This window comes from Bubalus bubalis, chromosome 3, assembly GCF_019923935.1.
Source record: "Bubalus bubalis isolate 160015118507 breed Murrah chromosome 3, NDDB_SH_1, whole genome shotgun sequence".
NCBI classification, from domain to species: domain Eukaryota; kingdom Metazoa; phylum Chordata; class Mammalia; order Artiodactyla; family Bovidae; genus Bubalus; species Bubalus bubalis.
The window spans coordinates 39,503,807-39,529,609 of record NC_059159.1 but is presented as its reverse complement, the minus strand read 5'-3'; the positions used below and the strand labels follow the sequence as shown (position 1 = coordinate 39,529,609).

Genomic DNA, 25,803 nt, shown 5'->3' with positions numbered 1-25,803 from the left:
GATTCAGAGCCACCAGGGAAGCCCCCATTGTGTAGCACAGGGAACTATATATTTGATATCCTTAATAAACCCTAGGGGAAAAGAATTTGAAAAATAATACATAGATTTATCTATGCATAAGTCACTTTGTTGTACACCAGATAGACAACATTGTATTAATAAATCAACTACTTCAATTGAAAACAAACAGGACTTCCTGGTGATCTAGTGGTTAAGACGCCACCCGTCCTCTGTAGGAAGCAGGGGTTTGATCCCTGCGGGAGTTCTTCATGTAGCCTGGTGTGGCCAAAAATAACTGAGTTTGGAGGGCAGGAGTGAGTGGAGGCAGATGATAGAACTTAATAACAATTCTTTTAAAACTATTTTTTAAGTTGCAAAAGTTAACACCATGTTAAAAGAAATGCAACCAGGGAAGGAAAGGAGAGCAGAAAGTGCAAGGCCACCCTGGGGGCCACGAGGAGGCGCAGGTGGGCGTGGCTCAAACACCTTCAACCTCACCTCCATGAACGGACCTGCATGCCAGTTCTAACGCTTCCTGGATGCCACTGTTCACCCTTGTGTAACACATCGAACTCTATCAACCAATAGGAGAAAGCGTAGATTTCACATCTCTCTGTCTTTTATAAAACAGCCCCTTGTCATTCGGGTTGTCAGAAGGCACTGGCCATTGCTAATAAGCTTAAGGGATCAACCATGAAAAATGGGCTTCTCAGGTGACTGGACAACGGTAATTAAACCTGATCCCTTCTCAGCTTTTACAAGGTGATGCCCCCACGTTCACCTGCTGTGAGACATGTGACTCGTGTTCACAGGATAAAGCCTACAAGAAGGGGTGCATGTTCAGAACACAACCGGGAGACTGTAAAGGGGTGGGAAGCGGGCGGGAGGGAGCATCACTAAGCAGTGCTTAGGAGGAAATCTCATGGATGTCAGGGACGTTTCTTCTAGTTGGCTCAAGAAAACTAACAGACATCAGGACTGGAATTTTTGTTTCCATAATGTCACACACAAAGCACTCTCCAAGTATTCAAGTATTCAAAGAGGCATTTGAGTTCCGCACGAGGCTGCGCGCCTGTCTGCTCAGAACTACGGCTGTAGACACTTCTCCCCACAACCCTTCCCTCCTCTTCACAGGTCCTGCCCCTCAAGCCCACCTAGGTGGGCTCTGCTTCCCCCAGGACATTAGATCTCAAGGGCCTACATAGGATGGCAAACTTGAGACATCCCTCTACTCCAGTCCTCTGGGGCAGGGGGGCGGGGTTTGCACCCAGTCCTCCTGACAAGCACAGGGACAAGGGCGATGCCCAGTTACGTGTGCAACAGCCTATCAGGGCCTGGGGCCTCACCTGGAAACACCCGTCACCCCAGCCAGCACCACACAGAGTTCTTTAGAGGAGACAGTCTCTGTTTCCTTTCTGATGTTCATCCGTGTGCCCTTGCTATAGGTCTAGTCACCAGCAGACTGGTAAACCCCAGCTGGGCGCCTGCGGCTCTGTCCACCCCCTTCCTCCCACTTAAGTGACGTTATAAGGATAACCCTGAATTTGACCTAAAGAGCTTTCAACTCTTTTTACTAGGTACTGCTTCTGGCAACAATCCTCACCATCGAATAAGACTGTACAGAACACACAGGAGAGGCTGGGACAGCAGGTTTCAAAAACTCACTTTATTCCAATGTGAAATGAAGACGTGATGGTTTAAAAACAAGAAAAAGTTCTTGATCAGCCGTGGGGATGCCTCGCTTGCTAGCTCCCACCCACTCCCTTTGAAACAAGGTGTTCGGACAGACCATACCCATAAGCAGCTCCCCGCCAAGCCACCAGGCAGAGGCCCCAACACGGGGACAGCTCCCTCCAGTTCAGAAGGACGGCCGTCTCTCCCCACCCGCCGAGAAGCAGCAGAGGCCAGCAGCAGAGGGGGAGCTGGGACCTGTGGGGGCCGCAGCCTTCTGCAGGCCCCTCCCTGCCACCCCCAGGGCTCCTCTCTGTCGAAGGTGCCAGTGTGGCCGAGGTCCAGGTAGGGAGCTAGGCTCCACCAACAAGTAATCACTCCTGTATTTGTATCTCTTCCCCCAGGATCCATGATTCAGCCCTAGTTCCCCTAGCCCCCCACCCCACCCCCCCTGTGCGTTAGGCAGCTGAGGTTCAACAAGGAGGATACATTCAGACTAGACCCCAAGGTTAGCCCCAGCTGGGGTGCAGGGAGCGGGAGGCAGCATCTCCTGCTGGGGCTGAGGGCCGACAAGCGGGGCTGGGTACCAAGGTGTATGGGGAACTGCCCCTGGCCACCCCTTTCCCCACCCCCAGCACAGCCAGGCCAGGCCCCAACCACGATCAGTAAAGCTGCTGCGGCCCTCACCCTGCCACGAAGCTAAAGTGCTCCCCAGTCCTCCAGCCCTGCTGCAGAGCTCAGGCCGCCCCCTTAATCCCAGGACACAGGAAAGTGCCACTCTTTTTGGCTTCAGACCTGGACTTTCAGCCACGTCGGACCCAGGGGCAGTGGCAGCAGAAGCAGCAGCCGTAATGTCACACATACAAATGACCTGAGAAATCCCATCCGCGCGTCACTCACTGGGGACCGGCTCGGGGCTATGTACAAGTCAGGAAGGACGGATCAGGGCACTCGCGGGCACGGACGTACTCGCACACACCTGCTCGAGGATGGGGACCCAGAGAGGCACCTGTCCCCCAGCCGGGAACTGGGGGATGCCCACACACTCCACTCGCATGTCTCCCATGAGGCCTTGGCAGCGTGTGTTCATTGAACCAGTGCAAGAACATCTCGGGCTTCAGGCAGGCCCGGGTCCCAGGAGGATGCTGGGGGTGGGGATAGGGTTGGAAACGTGGAGGAAGAGGGACTTGATTCCTCTCCTGATGTGCAGGGCGTGCCACCTTCTCCTGGAGTCTGGATCACCGGGGGCAGCTGACTGACTGTCCGTCTGTCTCCCCTTCTACCCCTGCAAGCTCGAGGAGGAAGGGTCCTTGGCAGCCGGGGGCTGGGTGGCCGCATCCTCTGAGGCCCCCACGGGCTCCGGCTCAGTGGCCATGGGCTCGTCGGCCTTATCCCTGTTCCTGCTGGCCTCCTGGAGCTGCTGCCGCCGTGCCACCTCAGCTTTCAGATTCTCCAAGTCTTTTTGGCTGAGTAGAAGGATGGGGCGGAGAGTGGGCATCAGGGTGGGCCTGGGCCCTCCGTCACCTTCCTGGCTTTGCTTCAACTTGGGACAAGATCAGGCTCTGCACTTTCTGCAGTGCAAATAAGAACTCCACATACCTGCCAGCCTCCAGTGAAGGCCTGGCTCCTATCCAGCCTTCACACCCAGCCTAAACCCTGTGCACTCTGGCCGCTCCTATCACCGATCACACCCAGAACACAGGTGCAATGTGGAGCAGGTCCGCTGTAAATGCCCTAAAGCTGACCAGACCAAACCCAGGCCCCATACAGGTGAGAGGGAGACGGGATAAGGGGCTTTCGAGGGCAGGGTTGTTGTTGCTTGTCTAAGAGCTCAGAGACCCCCAGGCCCAGCGCTAAGGCACGTCCCTCCACTGACAGAGCAGGAGCTCAGAGAAAGAATGAAGCTGCTCTTTACATGCCTGCTGAGTAGCTTCAGTTGTGGCCAACTCTGCAAACCTATGGACTGTAGCCACCTAGGTTCCTCTGTCCATGGGATTCTCCAGGGAAGAATACTGGAGTGGGTTTCCATGCCCTTCTCCAGGAGATCTTCCCAACCCAGGGATTGAACCAGCATTTCTTTAAAGTCTCCTGCATTGGCAGGTGGGTTCTTTACCATTAGCTCTTTACATACTGACATGAAATGATCGCCAAGATCGATTAAACGCAGGAGAAAAGTACGTGCCTGGTTTGGTACAATTTTGTGCCTTAAGGGGGAAAAAAGATGACAGATCTGTGTTTGTGCCATAATGCAAAGTATTTCTGGAAAGAGTCACTAAGGGCTGTACTTCTCAGTCTGAGCCACCTCAATCCCGTAGTTAATAAACCAAGAAAGTAAAGGCCAACGTCCAAGTGGGGCCTCACCTGAGAGGAATGAAGAGGATGCCATTGATGACGTTCAGCTGCTCCAAGACGCTGGCCATGCTGGGGGCTGTGAACTGAGGGGAGCGGGGAGCATGAGCCGCGGAAGCCGGGGAGTGGGGGAGCCCACACGGCCCCGCTCGGAGACCCACCTTGAGGGGCGGGATGTTGGCGCTGGAGCCGTTGCGGTAGATCTCGTTCATGGTGCGCTGCAGGGCCACGGCTTGCTGGGTCAGGCACTTGAGGTACTCGGAGCTCTCCTTGGTCTTCTCGTGGTCCTCGCCCAGCTGCAGGGGGCGAGCGGGGAGAGATGAGGGCCGCCCTCAGCCCCACCCTTGACCCCGCCCTGCGCCCTGCCCTGGCCCACCTGCGTCTTGTAGATGGTGTAGCCTTCCTTCTCGTGCTGCAGTGCGGAGCGGAACTCGGCTTTGCTCTCATAGACCCGGGCGACCAGGTGGTGGCTGTAGGGAGGCAGGGCGCGGGGTGGGGGGCGAGGGAGGGCTTGAACGGGCTGGTGGGCACTAATGGGGGTGTGTGCGGGGTACTCTAGATCCCACTCCGGGATCTTTCCAGGGGTAAGATGCCAAGTCCAGGACTCAAAGAAGAGATGGAAGGTGAGAGAAATTTCCTCAGGAGTCAGATGCAGGGCAGAGTGCTGGATCCCGCGCCCGCCCTCGATTCAAGTGCTTCCTGGGACCCTGTGGCCCGGGGTCTCCCTGCCCCCTGACCCAGCACAGCCTCACCTGAGGGCCACCTTGAGGGACTTGGGCCCGTGGTACTTGGTGCTGACGGCCAGCGCATTCTCCAGGAAGCGCAGCGATAGGTCATACTCCATCACTCCGTGCAGCACCAGCCCGATGTTGTTCTGGGGGCAGTCGGGAGGGCCCTGGTCAGCTCCCACTACCCTGGGATGGAGGCTAGTCCCGCTGCCCCTCCCCAGCACTCACGTCCAGCAGCGCCATCTCAGGGTGGTCCTCCCCAAACACGAGCAATGTGAGGTAGCGGGCGCGGTACAGCAGGCTCAGGGCGGTGGACAGCTGGCTACTGGCAAAGCAGTACAGCGCCAGGTGCATCTGCAGGGGCAGGGCAGGTCAGGTCGGCCCCGGCCCCGCCCCTGCGCCGGCCCCGCCCCCGGCGGCTACTCACGTATTCCTGGATGGTGTTGGGGTGTTCGATGCCCATCACTCGCTCGCTCATTAGCACGGCCTTCTGCTGGTTACTGAGGGCCTGGGAGAGGTGGGGGCTGTCATCCCCAGGTGGCACCGCCCCACACCCCGTCTGTCTGTCTGTCTCGCCCATGAGCCTCCAGGCAGCTCAGGCCTCTTCATCTCTGGCTGCAATTTCTATTTTTACTTTGCACCAAGGAGGAAAGAAGTGGTCAAAATCCAGCTGCTGTGACCAGGGAAGTCTACACCCCACCCCGAGGCTGCTTCACATTTTAAAAGACTGCCTTAGTCTATGCAAACACATGCACAAATCTAAAGTTGTACTAAAAATAAAATATTCATACTACGACAAGGAGGCATATACAGGTGAAAAAAAAAGGAGTCCTATGGCTGGAGGCAAGTGGAGCACCTACAGTGTGCCCACACCGGGGGCAGCCTCAAACCTGGGGGCTAACAAGGCAGGTGAACACCACCAGGCCCCGGGACAGTACAGCCAACAGCACAGTCCCTGAGCAGCTTCCAGAGCGCTTACAAGGTACTGAGTGAGAACGTGCCCCTCGCTTGTCCCTGTGAAGGGAAGGAAGGCCCTGGCATCACTCCCACTGTGTCCACGGGCACCGCAGCTCTCCCCAGGACACAGCTGTTGGGGCGGGGGAGGGATGTATAGGCAGAGCAAGCACATCCCAGGGTTTCCACCTGCTCCTCCTGGGGGGGCCTGGAGGTAAGCAGTATCTCTGGGATGACAGGGCTCCAGTTCTGCCTGCCTGGACCCCCCCCATCCTGCTGGGCCAGTGGGGTGAGAACACAACCCAGGGCCCCACTGACCACCCCTCAGAAAGTGCACAAGCCCACCTCGGCGTAGTCGCCCATGATGTAGTGGAGGCGGGCAAGTAGGCGCAGGCAGGCACAGATCTCCACGTGCATGGCCCCGTACACGTTGTTAAACAGGTTCAGGGCCTCGTTGATAAGCTCACAGCCCTCCTTTAGGAAGCCTGCAGGACACCCGGGGGCAGAAGGTCAGGGCTGGCCTGGGTTTGGGCTGGAGGTCCCTCTCCACCGCCCCCACCCCCCCGCCGGCCGCACCTGGCACGCACCCTGCTGTACTTTGGCCTGCCCGCTCTGAAAGAAGTGGAAGGCGTCCGAGGCCTTGGGGTTGACGTGCTTGACCACGGGGAAGATGTTGAGCACGTCCTCCTCCGTGAAGGCGGGTTTGTGGCGGCTGTCGAAGCTGTACTCCTTCAGCAGGATCTGGGGGCCCCGCCCAACACCCACAGGGAGCCTCAGCCCAGGCTCACGTGGCCAGTACCACCCCACCAGCTTCACCCGAGGCCCCGGGGACCCTGCAGGACGCTCCGAACCCGGCCCACCTGGATGCCGGTTTTCAGGGAGATCTCCCGCAGCAGCGTGATCTTCTGCAGCCCATAGGTCTCCACAGCCTGGTCCACCGTCTCACTGGGGAGGAGCGGAGGGTGGGCCCGAGCAGCCCAGCACCATCTGCCCCCCTTCACCCAAGCCCCTAGGCACGGGGGCCCCCTCTCCCACTTCCCCAAGCAAGTGGTCTCCCACAGCCACTCACGCACCACTCGAGGCTGAAGTCAAAGTAGTTCTTGGCCTCCTGGCAGATGTTCTTCCAAAGCTCCTGGGGGGTCATGACGGCCCAGGCTGTGTTATCTGCTGCCCCTGGGGGCCGGTTTCGCCTCCTCCTGTTCCTCTTCTTGGAGATGAGCTCGTCGGCGGGCAGGTGGGCCACGGGGTTGGGGTAGGAGCTCAGGAAGCAGTTCAGGAAGTGGCTGATGGCAGCCGAGAGCCCTGAGAGCTCGACCCCCTGCAAGGGAGGTGGGACCGCAGTCACCACCCGGGCTCCCCCGACACCTCCCTGAGCCAGGCTGAAGGCAGCGGCAGTACCTGTAGGTACGTCTTGAAGATGTGCTTGGCAGAGCGGGTGATGAGCTCTCCGATGCCAATTTTCTGCACGGGTTCAGAGAAAAAGGGGGGTGTCTGGGTTGGGCTCCAGGCCTCCAGCCTAGCCCCCCGACCCCCCTCCGTCTCTCAGCCGCCCCGGGTACCACTCACGTAGATGTGGTCCAGCTGGTCACGGGCCGGGCTCCGCATCACCAGGTCCAGCACCGTGCCCAGGTAGCGCATGTTGATGCCACGCTGGCGCATCACCTCGGCCAGCGTAGCCCCGTCCATGGGCAGCACCGCGTGGTCTGTGAAGTCCTTAACCTGCGGGCTACAGCAGGTCAGGCCCCCCCAGCCCAGGCCCTCCGCCTCCTCCTGCCCCAGGTCTTGCCAATGGGGGCTCCCGCTATTCTGGGGCCCTGAGGAAGAAAGGGACTAAGACCCCCTGCTCCCAGTCAGGAAGAGGAAAGGAAAGAAAGGGTGTGAGCAGTAAGGATGTGAGCTCTCATCCCCGGCCTTCTGCACAGCCCACCATCACCCTGGGACTGCTGGGCCCACCGGCAGGGAAACAGCAATGGAGGGCAGCAAGGCTCCCCTGTGACAGCGCAGGAAGGAGCAGAGCTACGGCTTCACCGAGACTGAGCCTTGCCTCGTGGGCCCCGGAGCAGCGGGCACGGCAGGCTCACCTCAAAGATCGGGGAACCAGCACAACACCGGAGCTCAGGGCCGCCTCGGCAGGGAGCAAGCCCTCCGTACACACACGGGGACTCCGTACAAAGCTTCTTGGGGGTGGGGGTGGGTAAAGATGCCCCCACGCCCTCTGTCTGCCATCCCCTCATACGGGGCTTTGGAGGACCATAACCCCGCTGCCAGCCCCCAAGGGAGGGCACCCAGGGCACAAGATGCCTGCCTTGGCCCCTTTGTGTCAGTGGCACTATTCCGGGAACGAGAACTGCCCCTGTCTGCCTCGCAGGTCAGGAGGCTGAGGTCACTCCTGCAAAGGCTCCACGAGTTCCCAGAGGCGAATGAGGCCCCAGAGCCTGTAATCCCCGCTGCCCCTCCTCTGTGCCACCCCCTGCCCCACCCCGCCCTCACCAAGCCAGGTATCTGGCAGGAGAGCAGGAAGGCAGCAGCATCTTTCAGCAGCTGCTTCTGGTCCCGAACCTCCTCCTGGCAGGACTCAGGGAAGCGCACTCCTGCGGGCAGGAGGGAGAGCAAGGAGGTGTGAGACGGCAGAAGAGAGGTGGGCACCAGACAGACACACAGAGAGACAGACAGCAGCACTCAGGTAGGCAAGCAGGCCCCCAGCACTGGGGCCCCCGAGGACCACTCACCCGGCGAGAAGATGTCAGGGTTGAAGCGGACGTCGAAGGCCGTGCTGCTGATGGAACCCACTGCCTTGCATGCGTTGCGGATCACCTCCCGACTCCGAGGGTCTGCTGTGAAGACAGGGCCTGTTAGGAGCTGCCCCACCTCCCTGTCGGGTTGGGTGGCAGCCCGAGCCTCCCCTGGCGGGGGCTCCCCGGCAGCCCCACCTGTCCCGTCGTCCGAGGCGATGGTCTCTGCCAGCTCCTTCACCTTGGCCAGGCCACCGGCACCGCTGCCCTCCTCCCCGCCTCCCGCCTCGGGCGCTGGCGGAGCGTCAGGCTTGGACTCCGAGGACAGGCCATCGCCATTCTCCAGTGGCGTGGGGCTCTCCACCTTGCTGGCCTTCTGCTGCATCAGCTGTAGGGCCGCCAGCTTCATGAAGAGCAGGTACCTGGGGCACAGTGGGTGGGGTGGAGCAGGGGATGGGAGAGGAGCATCTAGGAGGTCACCGGTCCGGCAGCTTCCTGCTGGCCGTGGGGGAACCTGAGCCAGGCCCCAGCTCCTGCCCTGCTGGGCTTAAGGATGTTGGGGCCGGGGACGTCCTGTCCTGTCCAGGGAGCAATGTCCATGCATGTGTACCCATGCCAGCCCAGCCATTCTACCAGGTGGTAGCAGCAAAATGGAGATCTTCCTAGACAGGAAGACAGTTGGGTGTGTATGTGGGGGTGGGGGGCTGGCTCACCATGCAGGCCAGGGCTCCTGAGAGCACCAGGGACCCTGCTGGTGTTTTGAGAGGGAGAATTATTCCTGGCACGGGACATTTGATGGGCTGACCCCTAAGCACTGACCGCCAGCAGCAGGGACCCCACCTGTATCCACCCACCCAAGGGCCATGGCACTGGGAGGTTCAAAAACGGTTAAGCAGATGTCCACATGCTTCTTGAGGACACAGCACCACTTCAGTAGAAAGCCACCGGTCTCGCTTTTTCTCATCTACATGAAGCTCTTGGGAGTCTGTCTGTGTGGGGGAGCTGGATGCCACAGTGATGGGCCCAGAGCTCATTCCTCTTCACTTCCCAAAGCCTCCCCCATCTGGGGTCAGATGCCAGCACTGCCCTCCTTGCCCGAGGCTGCAGCCGCAGGCCCGCGCCCCACCTGTGCTCCACGAAGGCGTCCACCAGCTCCTGGCGCAGACAGCACAGCTTGTGGCGGTGTGCGCGGGGGAAGCCAGCGCGGGTGCACTCCTCAGGCAGCGTCTCGCCGGGCACAGGCAGGAAGTTGAGGTCGGGAGGGAAGGTGCGCAGCAGGTCCAGGATGTAGTGGCGCCCGTCGTTGCCGATGATGCCCTTGCACTCCACGGAGGAGCAGAGCTCCACCTCCTCGTCCCGGTCGTTGAGCACCCGGTGCCTCAGGATCTTGAGGGGCCGGCTCGTGCGCTCCAGCAGCTCCAGGTACCGCGGGTGCGACACTACCGTCTTGCCGAAGTCAATGGAGCCGTAGATGACACTCTGCTCCTGGTCCCGCTCCAGGATGCCAGGGATGATGGACTGGGCCGTGACACGGTAGCCGCGGTAATCCACCACCACCGTGCCCAGCGTGTACAGCCCCTCCACGTCCACCGCATTGTACGTGCGCACGCCGTTCAGGTCGTTGGTGGGTGCCACGTAGGCCGCCACGTCCCCACCAAAGTCCTTGTAGTGGTCGCGAACGTCGAAGCCCAGGCTGAAGAAGATGTTGTTCCAGATGAACATCTGCATCTTGGTCTCCTCGCTGGGGTTGATGGCCATCACGTTGCCGTCGATGACCGCCATGGCGCCCCGCGTGGCTGCCGCAGTGAAGTCACTGTGCACCTGGGGGCCGGAGGTCAGAGGGTGAGGGAGCCGCATCGCACCTGCGGCTGGCGGAGGTGAGCAGGACAAAGGTTTCACACACTTGGAAAAGCACCAGAAACCCCAGTTCAGAAAAAATGTAACACCTATGGGCCTCCCTGGCGGCTCAGCTGGTAAAGAATCCACCTGCAATGCAGGAGACCTGGGTTCGATCCCTCGGTTGGGAAGATCCCCTGGAGAAGGAAACAGCTACCCACTCCAGTATCCTGGCCTGGAGTATTTCATGGGCTGTATAGTCCATGGGGTCACAAAGAGCTGGGCATGACTGAGTGACTTTCACTTTTATCAAATACTCAGAGAGACAGCAGAACTCAGTGATTACAGGGGGGCAGGAGGACTTGGGTGGGTCTGGGATGCACCAACTATGTGCCAGGTGATCTCTGCTGGATCACCTCTCAGATCTGTCTTCATGTCTATAGATGACATAAAAGTATCGACCTTCAGGGGCCTTCCCTGAAGAGTCCACGCTTCCACTGCAGGGGGCATGGGTTCCATTCCTGGTTGGAGAACTCAGATCCCATATGCCTAGCAGTGCAGCCAAAAAAACGCCATTGCCCTTTATAAGGTGTCCGGGAGATTATAAGCCTACACGGCACCTGGTCCAGCTCCTGGCAAAGTGAGCACCCAGGACATTTATATTTCTTTACCATTATCATCTCTAGTAAAATTATGGGAGATTTTAAAGCTTTTTTTCCCCCTGAAAGCACTGCTTTTTCCTCATCTCTGTCAGCAAAAGCACTGAGGACATCACAGGAGGACACGTGTGCCCAGGTCCCCATATGGCTGCGTTGGGAGGGAAATGGGCATGGGCATCACTCAGCCCATCCTGGAGGTGGCTCCCTGCCCCCAACCCCCACCCCCAGACTCTAAATCTCAGAAAGGCCAGAAAAAGGGGCTGGGGTTGTCTGCTGGGAGGCAGAAAGTGGCAGAATGGCCTGGAAGGTCCCCAAAGGCCCTTATCCACAGAAGCCCTTGTCCAGCTTCCCTCTTATCCACAGAAAACCAGTAGGGAGGTGGCTGGCGGGCCTGAGGGGCCACGGGCACCTTGAATATGGCTCTTTCTCGCAGCAGTCGCTCAGGCAGGTTCTTCCGAGGCAGCTCCCGTGTGGTCTGAAGCTCCTCATTCCAGTCCCGGGTCTACACAGAGACCAGGAGGGATAGGCCAGCTCAGCCTGAGCCCCCACCACCTGCTCGGGGCAGTCCCACCCCCCTGCCACCCTGTGCAGCCCTACAGGCACTGAGAATCCAGCCTGGGCCCCGCAGGGGAAGGGAGAGAGGAGCCAGGGATGGCCACAGGCACCTGTCCAGGAATGTGCTCCTCGTAGCCCAGCCGGGAGGTGTAGGCATCCTCCGCCCGCACGCAGTCCATGGCGTGCTCCGCCTGGGGGGCTGTCCAGCTGTACACCTGGAATGGGGTGGCGATCCTCTCGAAGGGGTGGCGCTGGACCCTGCAGCGAGCAGAGGGGAGATGGGGTGGCCCAATGAGCTCAGAGCTCTGCCCTGGGCCCGTTCTTCGAGGCCCCACTGTCTCCCCACTAAGGCTCTGTCCCTGGAGAGTCCAGCAAGGGCCCACAGCCACCTGTCCCAGGGCTGCTGCCTCGGGCGGGAGGCTCTGGGTGCTGCGTGTCCAACTTCTCAGGGCAGAAGTGCTAGATTCCAGGCCGTCCAGGTCACCCACCCTGGGAGATGAGGGGCCAACAGGCCGAGGCGCTACCTTTTCTTCTGCAGGGCGGCAAAGTTTTTTTTGAAGGTTGGGCTGATCTGGTTGAGCAGCTCCACCAGGGAATGGCTGAGGAAGCGGGGGCTGGCAGGCTTGGGGTTGAAGTGGTACGCCGTGGACCTGCAAAGAGAGGGTGATCACTGTGCCGTGTGTCCCCCAGGCGGCTGCCTGCAGGCTCCCCGCAGGCTCGCACAGGGACTCACTGGTTCAGGTAAAATCCGCGGGTGGAGGCCGTGATGCTGACTTGCCGGTCCTCAGCTGTGATCACGAACAGGTACATGAGGTCCCCGTGCATCCTGCGGTTCCCGGGCGGCGGGTTCCAGCCGCTCATGGTGAGCACCTTCAGGCACTGCAGGGGCTGTGCCAAGGGCTGATCATGAGTATGCCATGCTTCCTGGTGGGCAGTCCCCTGCCCCCGTCCCCAGAGACCAGCTCCCACCTTCCAGTCCTGGTTCTGGGGCTGCAGAGGACACAGCGGCCGCTCCCGGCTCCCAGGAAGAATATACTCGGGCGGTGTGCAGTCGATGGGGTCCATCTCCAAGCCCTTCTTCCGCTTCCCGCTGTCTGAGGGACCCGAGGCTGGTGGTCAGCACACGATGCCCCAGGGGGTCCAACGCGCTCCCCAGCTCAAGTGGCCCTGGCCTGGGTACCTCCGGCCCCGCTTCCCTCCAGTGGGAAGGCTGAGGGAAGGCCCAGCCCCCTTCATCAGCCCCAATTCAACTTGCTCCCAGCCCCTCTGCCCAACCGCCAGCCCCAACGCCTCCCGCACCTCCCAGGTCGCCATCAGTAAAGACGCTCAGGAAGGACAAGGAGTTGCAGTCAACCCCATTGAAGGCATCGGAGGGGTCTAGGCTCTTGAGCAGGTCTCGAACGTGGCGCACGTGGATGCGGGCCTCTCGCACTGTGTACGGTTCTGTGGGGAGGGGGAGGGGCAGGACGTTACCAGGGCAACAGCCTCCCCAGTGGAGAGAGTCAGCCTGAGCACAAGCAGGGGTAGCATTGATTTTCAATTTTAGGCTTTTACTTGCAGATTCCCTTATGAACACCTAGGCTGGAAATCTACTTTCCACACACATATCTGCCTATCAGCAGGGATCCTTGTTTGCAAAGAACCTTCTGCCAAAGGGCACAAGAAGTACCTCAGGAAGTGCACACAGGCCGTGGCAGCCCACAGAAGCCCCCTAATTCTCTGTCCACGAGTGTCACAGTGGCTAGGTTGTCCCCACATGCTCAGTCCAGTTCTCCCGGGTCAGCCCTCCCCAAGGGCAGCCAGAGGATTTACAGGACTCAACCTTGCTCCCCAACTCACGTTTCAGGAAATCATAATGAGGGCTCTTCAGAGGCAGGTGGGAGGACCCGTAATTGGATAAGTCTGGGCACAGCCGAGTTACTTTTCCCCCACATTCGTTCTTTGGGTGACATGCCTGGAACCTCTGTGCCACTCTCCCCAGGTGATCCAAGTTTTCGGGATCTTTTCTTTTTTAACAAATAGACCAGCCTCATCATGCCAGAGGATTGCTTCACAAGGGGCCTGACTTTCACAAGCCATGAAACTTCAGTTTTCTTAAGAGGCTGAACTTTTATCGCTATAAAATTTGTATGGGCTGATTTCAAGCACTTGCTTGCTACTGTTTTTTTAAAATCATGACTCTGATATTTAACCCTGAAGTTGGAGGGTGTGCCGGAGAGGACCAGAGAAGCAGACCTGTGCTCCTGTCCTGTTGCCACAAGTCCAACACTGCCCCAAGCCTCTACATGCTCATCCATGACACAGACACACCAAGATGCCAGCGGGAGGGGCGGGGTGGGGAGAGTGCCACCTGGCCCCGCCTCCTCGTGTCCCGCCCCCACCTTGGGGAGCTGCTCAACTTCCAGACAAACCTTCCACCACGCGTAGCACTGAGCCCTCCTGCAGCCCCTCCACACTGCGCAGCTCTGAGAAGTGGTCCAGCATGTTGCCATCCAGGTGCAATGAGAAGCAGGTGCGGTGACAGGTGTCTTCACGGTCCATGAGCACCTGGTGGATCTCCTGAACCATCTCCTGGGGGGAGACCTGCCAAGGAGAAGGCCACCGCCACCCTGGTGAAAACATACCAGTTTCCCCAGCCCCAAACACCTGGGTCCCTAAAATCAATGCTTCAAATACCGTTTCCCCCTTTGTGGCTTGTATTTTAAAGTCCAGGCCCCGCCCATAAGTACTGTGCCCACCTGCACCTGTGTGTGTGTGTGTGCATGTGTGTGCAGGGTGTGTATACATGTGCAGGACAGAGCCTGGCCTCATAATCCACAGGCTTCAACTATTCCTGCAGACTCTGAACAGAGCAGAGGTGTAAGAACAAGGAAAAGAAAATGGCCATCTTGCCTCCTCCCTATGACTTCCCCTTTCAGGAAGGTGTGGCCTGGGGCTCAAGCCTGTGGGTCCAGAAGATGCAAGAAGCCTCATATGGTTCCCCAGTGAGTCCGTTTGCAAGACCTCTGGGGAGGCTCTGCTCTTGGAGACGACCAATACCTCTCTCCTCCCAAAGTAAAAGCGTTCGATGCTGAGTTGTGTCTGACTCTTTGCAACCCCGTGGACTGTAGCCCACCAGGCTCCTCCGTCCATGGAATTCTCCAGGCAAGAATACTGGAGTGGATAGCCATTCCCTTCTCCAGGGGATCAAACCAGGGTCTCTTGCATTGCAGGCAGACTTAACCCCGAACCACCAGGGAAACCCCTCTTCTCTCAAGCAGACAGTCAAACTCCAGCCAGAGAGTTGACATACCCGACGCTGGGGAGCCTGGGACCCCAGTACTAGCCAGCCACTACTGTAACTCCTCCCTAGACAGGGCTGGCAGTCCCAGCTGGGATCTGGCCCCTAGCAATGTGGCAACAGTTTGAACCTGGACTCCCACGTCCACTACGTGAGTGACCTTGGAAGGCAGAGGACCCTGTTTCCTGCCTGCGACCCCATCCTCATCCCGCCTCACAGGCCCCGGCCCCCAGCACCCCTCCGCTATCTTACCTGGAGGGAGAAGGGCTCGATCCCAGGTGCCAGGATCTTCACTGAAAAGCCTGTGTCCTGAATGACGATGACTTCCTGTCCGGTGGTCTCCTCTCCCGGCTCGGTCTCATCAAGCCCGTTTTCCCGGGGTGGTTCAGCAGGCCCTTCTTCCTTCTTCAGGCTCTCTGGGCAGTCCCCATTCAACAGCATGACTGAAGGCAGCTCTGCAGGGGACAAGGGGGCTGAGTCAGATGGGCCTTACCGGTGAGGTCTGCCTCCAGCTAGGGTAGGCAGCACCCTACACAATGGTGTCTGCCTGTCCTCCCCAGACCTGGCCCTGTGCCAGGCCCACCATACCCCAAGCACACAACTCCTCCCGGCACCCCCACTCTGGCCACCTGCAGGCTCCTGCCTGCACCCTCCACACCCCAGGAACTTGTTTCCCATCTCTCCTCAGGACCCCCGTCTGGCATCCATGTGATTAGGCCCCCAAACAACTCTCCCAGAGTCACCAATGCAAGTGGCTCCAACAACACTCCCCACATTCGCTTCCCCCTCTTCCCTGATGGAGACTCTGGTCCCTTCCTTTCCAGCTCGACTTCTCCCGCAGTCCAGCTGTGGGTGTTCCGGGCCCCAGCCACTCCTCATTTCCATCTTACCCTTATCTGTGATTCTAAATGCCCTCCCACCTCACAGCTCATGTGACCCATCCAGGCTTCGATCCAGGTTTTCAACATGTGGCCATCCTCAAGGCCTTGCCAGACTCATCTTGTCAGAGCGGAATTTACCATCTTCCACAAACCAGCCCCTGCTCTTCAAATGCCCCTCACCACACCCCGACCTAATTGCAGGATGACTGCAGGCCATTTTCCCTATTTCAAGAATACCACTTGCTGTACACCTGAAATTAATATAACATTGCAGGGACTTCCCTGGTCGTGCAATGGATAAGAATCCGCCTGCCAATGTAGGGAACACGGGTTCGGTCCCTGGTCTGGGAAGATTCCACATGCTGCGGAACAGCTAAGCCTGTGTGCCACAACACTGAGCCTATGAGCTGCAACTACTCAAACAAACTACTGAAGTCTATGCGTCTAGAGCCTGCGCTCCGCTAACAAGAGAAGCTAACACAGTGAGCAGCCCGTGTGACACAGTGGAGAGCAACACAATGACGAGTAGCCCCTGCCCCTAAGATAACGTCTGCTACATATTACGCCAGATAAAGCCTGCGAGCAGCAATGCAGACCCAGTGCAATAAAAAAAAAATTAAAACAAAAACAAAAACACCTTGTATATGTACTAGTCCTAACTATGTGTGTATACGCACATTTACATCTTTGCCAGTAGAAAGACTAAAAGACCCAGAATTCAGTGGCTTTCCTTGAATAGGATTAAGAGTGATTTAACCTTTTCCTTATAAGTCTGTACTTTCCTTTCTGTATGACACAATTGTTTAACTAGTGTTTATTTTAGGGTATGATTTAGAAAAAAAAATGTATGAGTGTTTTTTGAGAAAACTAGGACCCTGAAACTATAGGGAGCAAATTCTGAGCAACTTCGTGAACTGTTCATATTTTATATTCGAAATTGACAAGTAATCTTCATTTTCATGGTATGACCATATCCTTAAGATGAATAGCTTAAATGTGATCCAAAGACAACACTTGTGCTTCCACGAATGAAATTCTGGTCACTAGAGATAATCGCTTTTTGAAATAAAGTGCTTCTTAAGTTGATGTTAAATGTGACCATAGCAAAAACATAAAATGCTTCAATTAATGGTAAACCTGCATAATTAATGGTTAATATGAGTAAATGAAAACCCAAATCAAATCAAATAAACACAGCCATTTTGCCTCTTCCAAAAACAATAAAAAGGTACCACTTAGAATGTTCTAATACTCTCCACTGTTTACAGGATCCAAACGTCTTGGGCCTAAAGTCCCTCTCAGCTCCTGCGTTCTCTCCATCAAGGTGCAGCTACTCCAGACTACTCAGGAATCTCAGAACAGGCCACACATCTTGCCTCCTACCTGTGCTTTGGTGTGCTGCCCCTTACACACCACTCCATCTGGCAGGCTCCTACTCATCCGTCAAGGCCTAGGTGAAATAAACCTCCTTGCTGGAAGCCTGACCAATGACTCCTGACAGCACTTGGGGCGGCTGCTCACACTAGCAGCTGTCTCTCTCCTTCTGTCCTGCCCACTCAGCAGAAAGGCACTGAACTAATGAATTAATTACTGTAAAAGCCTAACATCTGTGAATAGCAATGGACTCACATGTGGGGAGAGGAGGAGCAGGTGACAACACCTTCCATTTCTCCCCCAGGAACTAGGGGGAACAGAGGAGACCCCCCACCCCAACCCTGGGGCGCAGAGGAGGAACTCACAGAAGCCCTCCAGCACAACAGAGGCCTGCCTGGAGGCCCGCCGGCCCTTCCCTTCTGGGTCCACCTCGCAGCCAGACTGGCCCCGTGCTTATCTGTGAGCCCCAGATAGACCAGCTCTCCAGGTCTGCTCCGGACCCCAGCGATCCCCTCTGGACTCCACCTCCTAGTCCCTACCCTGCTGTGAGGAGCGGGGACGGGGCACACCTCCACAGAGCTGTGTGGGCTCTACCCACACAGAAAAGTCCAGATAAGCCTGGCACATAAGGGCACACGGCGAGGTGGGGGGGGCGGTGTTTGACGTGGAGAAAAGCCACTCCCTCTTACCACGTCCCCTCAACTTAGTGATAAACAGAACCACCAGGCACTCAGATACAGTCCCATCCTCCTCCCCCAAAGAACCACAAGGACCTCTCCTTTGAGTGAACCCCCAGCCCCTGGAAAGTGAGCAGCCAGACCGAAGGGAGAACCTGGCCACCTCTGTGACAATGAAGACAGAACAGGGTGGTGGGAGATGGGTGGTAGTTGGTCAGTTTTCAAAATGCAGCAGGAGACGTGATAGACTTGATGGCCTTCCCCCAACTGAGTCCTTGAGAAAGGCTGTGCTGGCTGACAAGTCTTTGGGACTAGGGGGCCCCTGCCCAGTATGGCACAGCCGCTTTGAGGTCTGAGACCCCAAAAGCGGGAAGTCAGAGACCTGGACCTAGACAGGTGTCCTGTGCTCCCTGAGTCTGGGTCGAGAGGACAGAGGAGGGCCAGGGCGGTCATAGCTCCCGTTCCCCTTCCCTGGCCAGGGACCCTGCCCAAGAGGCGGGTACTATACACCAGGTTCCCCCCAGGGGGCACGCAATGCCCTACCAGATTTCAAAGGGATGTGGCTGGTTTCCAGGGGCCTCCATTCCTCTAAGGACAGCCTGCCCTGCCCTTCCTCTTTCCTCCAAAGGACCCTGAGGGTCTCCCTACTGCCGGATCAAGGCCCAGTGACCTCCCCACAAGAGGTAGCTCACTGCCCCCACAGCCCACCTGGCGTGGTCGGCCGTCGCCCCTTCCTGGGTTCTGGACTCACGGGACCTCCGTGGCAGCGAAGCCCCCCGCTCTGCAGCTCAGGCCCAGCACTGCCCATGTCCCTTGTTCTGGGCTGCGCCTCCACCTTGGCCCCCATGCAGCTGGTCGGCCCCGGGCTGGAGCTCTGGTTGGCTTCGGGTTTCAGTGGGGCCAGGCCTGCCGTGGCAGCCCTGGGAAGGGCACACTCCCCCTGCCTTGCATCCTGCTCAAGGTCGGCCAGGACGGCCGTGGGCCAGGAGGCCCTGGTGGCTTCGGGACCCCCGGTAAAGCTGCCACCAGGGCTCAGGCCCGCCTCCCCAGATTCCCCCCAAAGGGGGTCGCTGCTGGTGAAGCAGTTAGTGGGGCAGGAGAACCCGGCGTCTGGGCTACCTGGGACCCTCCAGATCGAGGGCCCCGGTGACTGGCTGGTAGGGGTAGGGCCCAGCAAGGGGGTCCTCTCCTCTGCCCCAACTCCAGTGGGGGTGGGCAGGAACGCTTCCGCCAGCTGCCGGCAACAGCTGGCGCAGACCCAGGCCCAGGCCATGAGGTGGCCGCTCCCTGTCCACTGGTGGCCGCTGAGTGCCCTGCCTGCCTCCTCCTGGATCAAGTGGCCGGCGGGGGCCTCTGGCTCATGCTGCCCCCTGCAGGTGACCTGGCAGCTCTCCCCTTCCTGGGAGACACCCGTTCTGGTGGGAGGGGGGAGGGGCCCCCAGACTCCCAGAGGACAACTGCACCGGTGCCCCGGCCTCCAGCTCCACCAAGGAGCTGGCAGGCTCCGACTTCCCTTCCCAGCAGCCCCTGCGCTGCCGGGAGAAAACCAAGTCTCTCCCCTGGGGAAAACAGAGCTGGCAGCAAGAGACCCAAGGCCGTGCGGTGGTAGAGAAGGAACATGCCCAGCCTCGCCAGGGCGCCTTCCCAGGGCCTCTGACTTGTGGCCAGGGCCCAGGCAGGGCTGCTCCGGCATCCATACTAACCAGGGTGGGGGCGGGGAGTCAGGCCTCTTTGGCCCCCTTCCCTCCGCTCCAGTCCTGTCCAGACAGCCCTGAAGGGCTGGCATGCAGCAGGCCCTTGGCTCCCTGCAGCCCCCACCAAGGGCTTCTGGCTCGCACACCCTGAGTGGAAGGTACAGAGGGCCAGGCAGGGCCCCTCTGCTCCCACTACCCTCCCCAAACAAGCCCTAACCCTCTGGAGAGGAGGGCGGGGCAGGGCAGCCTGGCAATGACCCCTGAGGAGCTGCTTCCACCATCCCCATCCTGGTTACCACAGAGCCAAGACTCACTCTAGGCCCGGTTCATGGCAGGTCCCTCCATCAGCTCGACCAGCCCATCTCACTTGAGGAAACTGAGACTCCAAAATGTTAAGAGCAAGCAGGCTGCCCAAGGTTGCAGAGGCAACAGGCAGCCAAGCCAGGTCAAGAAAAGACCAGGTCTGTCAGAGGTCCAAGCCCAGGCCTGAGTGCCACCCCCTAGGCTGTAGCTCCCACCGGGTAAACAGGAACCCCTTCCTCTATCCATACCCAAGCCTCCACACCATGCCTTCTTACCCCAGGGGGAAATCCCTCAGGATCTAGGCTGTAGGGAAGGAGATGAGTGATCCTCTGCAGAAGGGGAAGGGGTTGCCCAAATAGCATGGCACACCCCCCACCCCAAGTCTTCACTGGCCAGACCAGAATGAAGAGATAAAGCACAGCCCTGCCCTGGCCTGGAAGAAAATGAATCCAATGGGCAGCAGAGAGGAGTTAGAAAAGAAATGTAAGCCATCCCAAGTGGCTCCTGTGTGCATTCTCCAGCCTGGCATGGCCTCACTCAGTAGACTGTGCCAGGGCCAGGCCCCGCCCCAGCCAAAACCTCTGTAGGTGAGGCTCCGGGCAGGAAGTAAGGCCTTATAAAGGATCATCCCATCCCAGGAACCTGGGGCTTCAAGAGAAAAGGGTCGGGGCAGGCAGCCTAAGGAGGGCCCCAAGGAAGTAGGCATCTGCTTGCCTCCTTCCCATCCCCACCCAGGTCAGAATCAGGTCTGCAGGGCCTGGGAAGGATCTAGTGTTCCCTGAGTTGCTCTGTTCAGGCCCACCCAAAAGAAGAGCTCTGGGGGGTACCATCCAGTAGCTCCCGTCAGCCCCCAAGCTCCTCTCCAGTCTGCCAGCCCCCTGTCCCTCCGCTCCGGGCATGGACTCCAAGCAATCCTCCCCTAGGAAGAAGGAACTCGACACACCACCATGAACTTGAAAAACCTGCCTGTTCTCTTAACCCCTAAAAGCAGCTTTATTCCTAAGAAGGCAACTGACCCTTGGTCCCCCCACCTCCCTCCACAAAAGGCCTTGATCACTTCCTCAAGGGGGCTAAGAGTCTTCCAGAGCTGGGTTCTGAGGTCAGAAACCTGGGTGAGGGTCTGTTGGGAAGAGTCTCCATAAAAGCCCCATCCTTCTTTGAATAAATTCAGGCTGGCTGAAATTCAAGTCCTGGCTCTATACAAACTTCCCAGAGGGTTCGAGAGCCCATGTTCCATCTGCTAGTAGGCTTCCAGTTTCCCCTAAATGAACAGCTAGCTGGATGCACCCCTGACCCAGGTTGCGCCAAATAGAGTTCCCTCAGAGAAATTCTCCAACTCTCCTCTCTTCTGAGCCCTGAGTTCTCAGCATCCCAGCCCAGCCCACATGCCTCTCCCAGCCTCCTCTGGGACAGGCTAAGGCAGCCTTGGCAATCTGGCCAGGAGCTGGAAATCCAAATACTAAATGGCTGTGTGACCTTGGGCAAGTCGCTTCATCTCTTCAAGTCTCTCTGCTGGAGAGGAAATCAGCCTGCTCTTATCTAGCCTGCTCCACTGATTCAGACAGAGCCTCAGTGGGGTGAAGCCTGGCAGGTTGGAGTCATCAGCATTTGTCACTCTGCCCAAACCTTGGCCTTCAGGCAATCAGCAAGGCTGCCACAGTACCTATGCCCCACCACCAGCAAACCTGTCTGTGGCCCGTTACAAGGCCAGAGAGCCCATCTAGCCCTGCTCTGATCCTGACTCACTGAAGCTGGAGAGGGAGAAGATGACAAGTGTCTTTTGAGGAGAGTTGTGGGAGTGGAAGGCAGGGTTAGTTCCGCACTCCCACGGCCACCCAGGACAGAGAGGAACATATCCCAGCTCTGAGGCTCTGAGAAAGATTTGGAGCAGACAGCCCAGGGGCTGGGAAGGGGCTTCCGGGCCTCAGGGCTGGAGTCAAAGATGTGATGGAAGGAACAGAGGAAGCCCGGGAGAGAGGCAGTCCCCACCCGAGAAAAACTGCAGCCACTCCCAAAGTCAATGCCACACAGTCTCCACGGGGAAGAGCTGGGAGATCAACTCCATGCTGACGACCTTTGCCTTAAAAACAGCAACTCTGGGCTGACCCACTTTTCGCAATAAGGCGGGTTAATGATCAAGTTCTGGCACAAACACTACCTCCTGCCAAGGAGTTTGGCTTTGTCCCCATACATAGGTAGACACCCCCCACTCCAAATCTGCCCAGTAGGCCAACATCTAACAGGGCGGAGATCAGGGTCTGCATAACAGGGGTTAAAGCCTTGCCTCTGGGAATGAACCACAGAAACCCCCTCTCAAAATACAAACCCTCAACTTGCGGTCTTCCCACAGACTAAGCCTGAGAAGTCCCAAGCTGAGCCGAACTCACAAGGCTGCAGCCGGGTGCACAGGGAACGCTAGGGATCCTGACGGCAAGGGGGTGCTAGACGGATCAAGTGTCAAGTGACCCCAGTCGGGGGAGTTCCCCAAGCCCGGGCACGTAGGGGGTGGGGCCGCCGAGTCCACCGATCTGCGCAGCCGGCGCACCCCGAAACCGCGTGTGCGCGCACGTGTCCCCACGATCTGGCACGCGTGTGTTCGCCGCCGCTGCCCTTCCCGGGATCCCACGTGTGTCAAGTCCGGGCCGCAGCCGGGGGCGACAGTGAAGGTGACCTTCAGGGCGGGGGCGCCCGGTGGAGGGCTCGGCGAGATGCGACCCGGTCAGGCGCGGAGAAAAGGCAGCGGCCCCCGCGCCACCCCAAACCCACCCGCGCACTCGGCCCAGTCTAGCCTCCCGCCCGGCTGCCCCCTGGCCCCGGCCCCACTCACCCGCCGCGCCTGGCCGCCCCTTGCCACCGGCCTGCGGGCTGGGCTCCCGAGCGCTGTCCGCCGGGGCTGCTGCCGGCAACTCGTCCGTTTTGATGACCATGGCGGCGGAAGCCGGCGTCCGCCTCGGCTATCCGCGCCGCCCGCCGCGCCACTAACCCAAGTGCCCTGCGCGCCGCTGCCGCTGCGGGAAGGACGGAGTCACCGGCCCACGTGGTTACGCGCTGTAGCCTTTGACCCCACCGGCGCTTCTCTGCCCCGCCCTCGCGCCCGGCCCGGCCCACGAAGGCCCGCGAGGGACAAACTATGCCACGCCTCGTTCTCTGGGTACCAACGCGGTGACTTTCTGGAACGCCTTAAAGGGAACGCGCCCTGTCTTTGGAGAGAAATAGGCTTCGGGCTCCCTCGAGGGGCGGGGCTACGGAGAGGCGTCCTTGCGGTTCGCTGCCCGTCGGGCGGGCGCCTTGACCTTGGGTGGAGACTAGTCTAGGACTGCTAATGCATACTGTCTCCTCCCCCAATGGTTTCCTGTTGCAAGTCTGCCAAAAGATCACGCGGTCTGTAATCTAGTGGTAACCTGACCCTCAGCGACCCCTCACCGAGCCTCCCGTAGTCCCTCGAAGCGGTGGGGCTGGGGTGCCCAAGGTTTCTTTAGGAGGGCGTGGTGACAAGAGGCAAGGTGTTAGGTGGCTAACTGAAGTGTCAGGGCCCACGAAACTTTGTGCTGAGCCACAACAGGCTCAGGAGCCAGGACGCGCCCCCTCCCTCCACCAGACGAGTCCTCACGTCTGGGCTGGTACTTATCCCCAATTTTGAGAAGCCAGTGAGTTGGAAGTTCTTCAAGTAGAGAGTGGAAGGGTCTTCCTTGCAGAGGGCCAGGAAGCCATGGGGGAAGCCCTTAAGACATATTCCAGAACTACTGGGAATTGGGAAGCTGCAGCTGCAGAGGTGGGCTGGGGCAGGCCTGCTGCTGCTGCTGCTAAGTCGCTTCAGTCGTGTCCGACTCTGTGCGACCCCATAGACGGCAGCCCACTAGGCTCCCCCGTCCCTGGGATTCTCCAGGCAAGAACACTGGAGTGGGTTGCCATTTCCTTCTCCAGTGCATGAAAGTGAAAAGTGAAAGTGAAGTCGCTCAGTCGTGTCCGACTCTTAGGGACCCCATGGACTGCAGCCTACCAGGCTCCTCTGCCCATGAGATTTTCAGGCAAGAGTACTGTAGTGGGGGCAGGCCTAGGGCCTCATAAAAATTGCAAAGGAAAGTGGACTTTGTCCTGGAGTACCGGTGATGGGAAGGGGAACCAGTGAGAGGCATTTAAGCAAGAGAAGGTTGCAGTGTGAGGAGGGATAAGGGGCACTGAGCTAGACAAGAGGGAGATGAGTTTGGACTATTACACAAGAAGGCTGGAAATAAAAGCAAGACCTGACTACAGCCCACCACATGGAAGGTACGCAGTCAGGTGGTACATGAACCTGACACAGAGTTGGATTGGTGGTCTGCATCCTGCAACCTCTGCCTTGTCTCTTCTAGAAAACTCGTACAAGTCACTTGACTGTCACTCCTCTGAATGGCAGGAGCTTCCTCTGTCAAATAAAAACATCCATTTGTTTAGCCTCTCACCTAGTTGTTGGGAGGAGATAATGGTCATCAAAGCACTTTAGATAGTGTAAAATACTTGGTGATTCACTCTGTCTTTTAAGCGAAGCTTTCGAGAGCTCAGTGCTACAGGAAGATCAGAGATGAACCAGACCAGGGGACTTCTTGAAGTCAAGGACTGTCCTTTATTTATCTGGGTATCCCCAGCATCTCCCCAGAGCTTGCTACATAGTAAGTGTTTAATCCACAGGAGTTGGTTGAATGGAGGACCTGGGTATAGGCAGAGTCAAGCCATCCTTTAGAGGCCTCCATGGGGTTTCACCTTCGACCCCATCATTATTTATAATATCTGGGCTTTCCATGCAGATATTCCTTTTATGTTTTGACCTTTGTATCCAGAGCTTCAAACTGTTTCTATGATGCCTAGCTGAGACCCACCAGGCAGAGCACCAGCCTCTACCTCGCCCTAGCCTTACTCCTGTGTCCTCCTTATGCTCAAGGTCTGTGAATGCCTGCTGTCAGTGAGAGCGCTAATTCAGTCCAGGGGCCTAGTGACTAAGCAGTCCCGGCAGCCTGAGAACCTGCAATTTGGCTCTAATGAATCCTCTTCCAGTTTCCCTGGCAGGCTCCTGTTAACTCCGTCTCCATCCTCAAGGCTGCCTGCCTGGGTGGCACTCCCTGTCTCTGTCTTTATGGTCCCTGGGTAAAGATGCTAAGTAAATACAAAGGGAGGTTTATCAAGGTTGAAATCTAGCCTATATAATTAATCTATTTGAAGCTTCCCACCTCCCTAATTATTGTTAAAATGGATGGGCCCATTCATCTGGGCATAGCTACTTCCCCCCATCATTTTCAGAGTTCCCAAGGGGCTGGAGAGGTGAGCTGGAACCCAACCCCACCGGATTGCAGGAAGGAGTCCCCTAGATCAATGGCCTGATTCTAGGAGCCCATAAGAGAGGAAATGCTCCACTTCCCTTAACCCCAGCCTGTGCAGGCAGAGCTGCCTTGGAGGAAAGGGGTGACAGTCTCCAGATCTATGAAATGAAAGGATTGAAAAAATGATATGGGACTTATCTGGTGCTGACACTGCATGTCTCTGCTCTGCGGTGTGACTCTGGGCTCAGCCCAGCAGCCCCAGAGGAGTCTGGGAGGACCCTAAGGCCAATTCCTCTCCGCCTTCCTCTTCCTCTCTCCTTTTTCTCTACTTGAACATGGGGATCCCTGCTGCTGCTGCTGCTAAGTCACTTCAGTCATGTCCGACTCTGTGCGACCCCATAGACGGCAGCCCACCAGGCTCCCCCGTCCCTGGGATTCTCCAGGCAAGAACACTGGAGTGGGCTGCCATTTCCTTCTCCAATGCATGAAAAGTGAAAAGTGAAAATGAAGTCACTCAGTCATGTCTGACTCTTAGAGGCCCCATGGACTGCAGCCTACCAGGCTCCTCCATCCATGGGATTTTCCAGGCAAGAGTACTGGAGTGGGGTGCCATTGCTTTCTCCGGGGGATCCCTGAGTCCCGGGTAGATGTTTACACAGTGGGGAGCTGTACCTTCCCCAGCTGCTTGGGGAGATAAAAGGCCAGGGACAAACAGAGGCTTGGGCCATACTTCCTGGACTTATTCCAGGTCTGATCTTAGCTCATCCTGGGCTCAAATCTGATCCTCAGAGGCTGGAGCTAGGAACTGAGATGGGG

At 57.9% G+C, this 25,803-nt stretch overlaps 1 protein-coding gene across 4 annotated transcripts; it reads right to left on the bottom strand.

Annotated features, from left to right (window-relative positions):
* Positions 1–1,646: 1,646 nt before the first annotated feature.
* Positions 1,647–22,752, bottom strand: CLUH (clustered mitochondria homolog). Of its 4 annotated transcripts, none has more exons than XM_045164915.1 (26): positions 22,521–22,752; positions 15,017–15,219; positions 13,896–14,067; positions 12,784–12,927; positions 12,454–12,578; positions 12,218–12,372; positions 12,009–12,134; positions 11,595–11,742; positions 11,339–11,431; positions 9,561–10,255; positions 8,633–8,856; positions 8,432–8,536; positions 8,193–8,293; positions 7,269–7,421; positions 7,101–7,163; positions 6,776–7,020; positions 6,563–6,647; positions 6,290–6,443; positions 6,048–6,187; positions 5,176–5,256; positions 4,977–5,102; positions 4,773–4,894; positions 4,397–4,490; positions 4,182–4,316; positions 4,033–4,106; positions 1,647–3,137 (listed from the first exon to the last, which is right to left on the bottom strand). In XM_045164915.1, exons 1-26 carry the CDS (start codon positions 22,618–22,620, stop codon positions 2,951–2,953), a joined length of 4,050 nt encoding a protein of 1,349 aa, XP_045020850.1. In that variant the 5' UTR covers positions 22,621–22,752; the 3' UTR covers positions 1,647–2,950. The 4 variants fall into 4 exon arrangements, with proteins under 4 accessions (XP_045020850.1, XP_045020851.1, XP_045020849.1 ...); XM_045164916.1 differs by having other exon boundaries at positions 8,432–8,533; XM_045164914.1 differs by lacking the exon at positions 22,521–22,752 and adding an exon at positions 18,405–18,549 and having other exon boundaries at positions 8,432–8,533.
* Between the last annotated feature and the right edge of the window lie 3,051 nt (positions 22,753–25,803).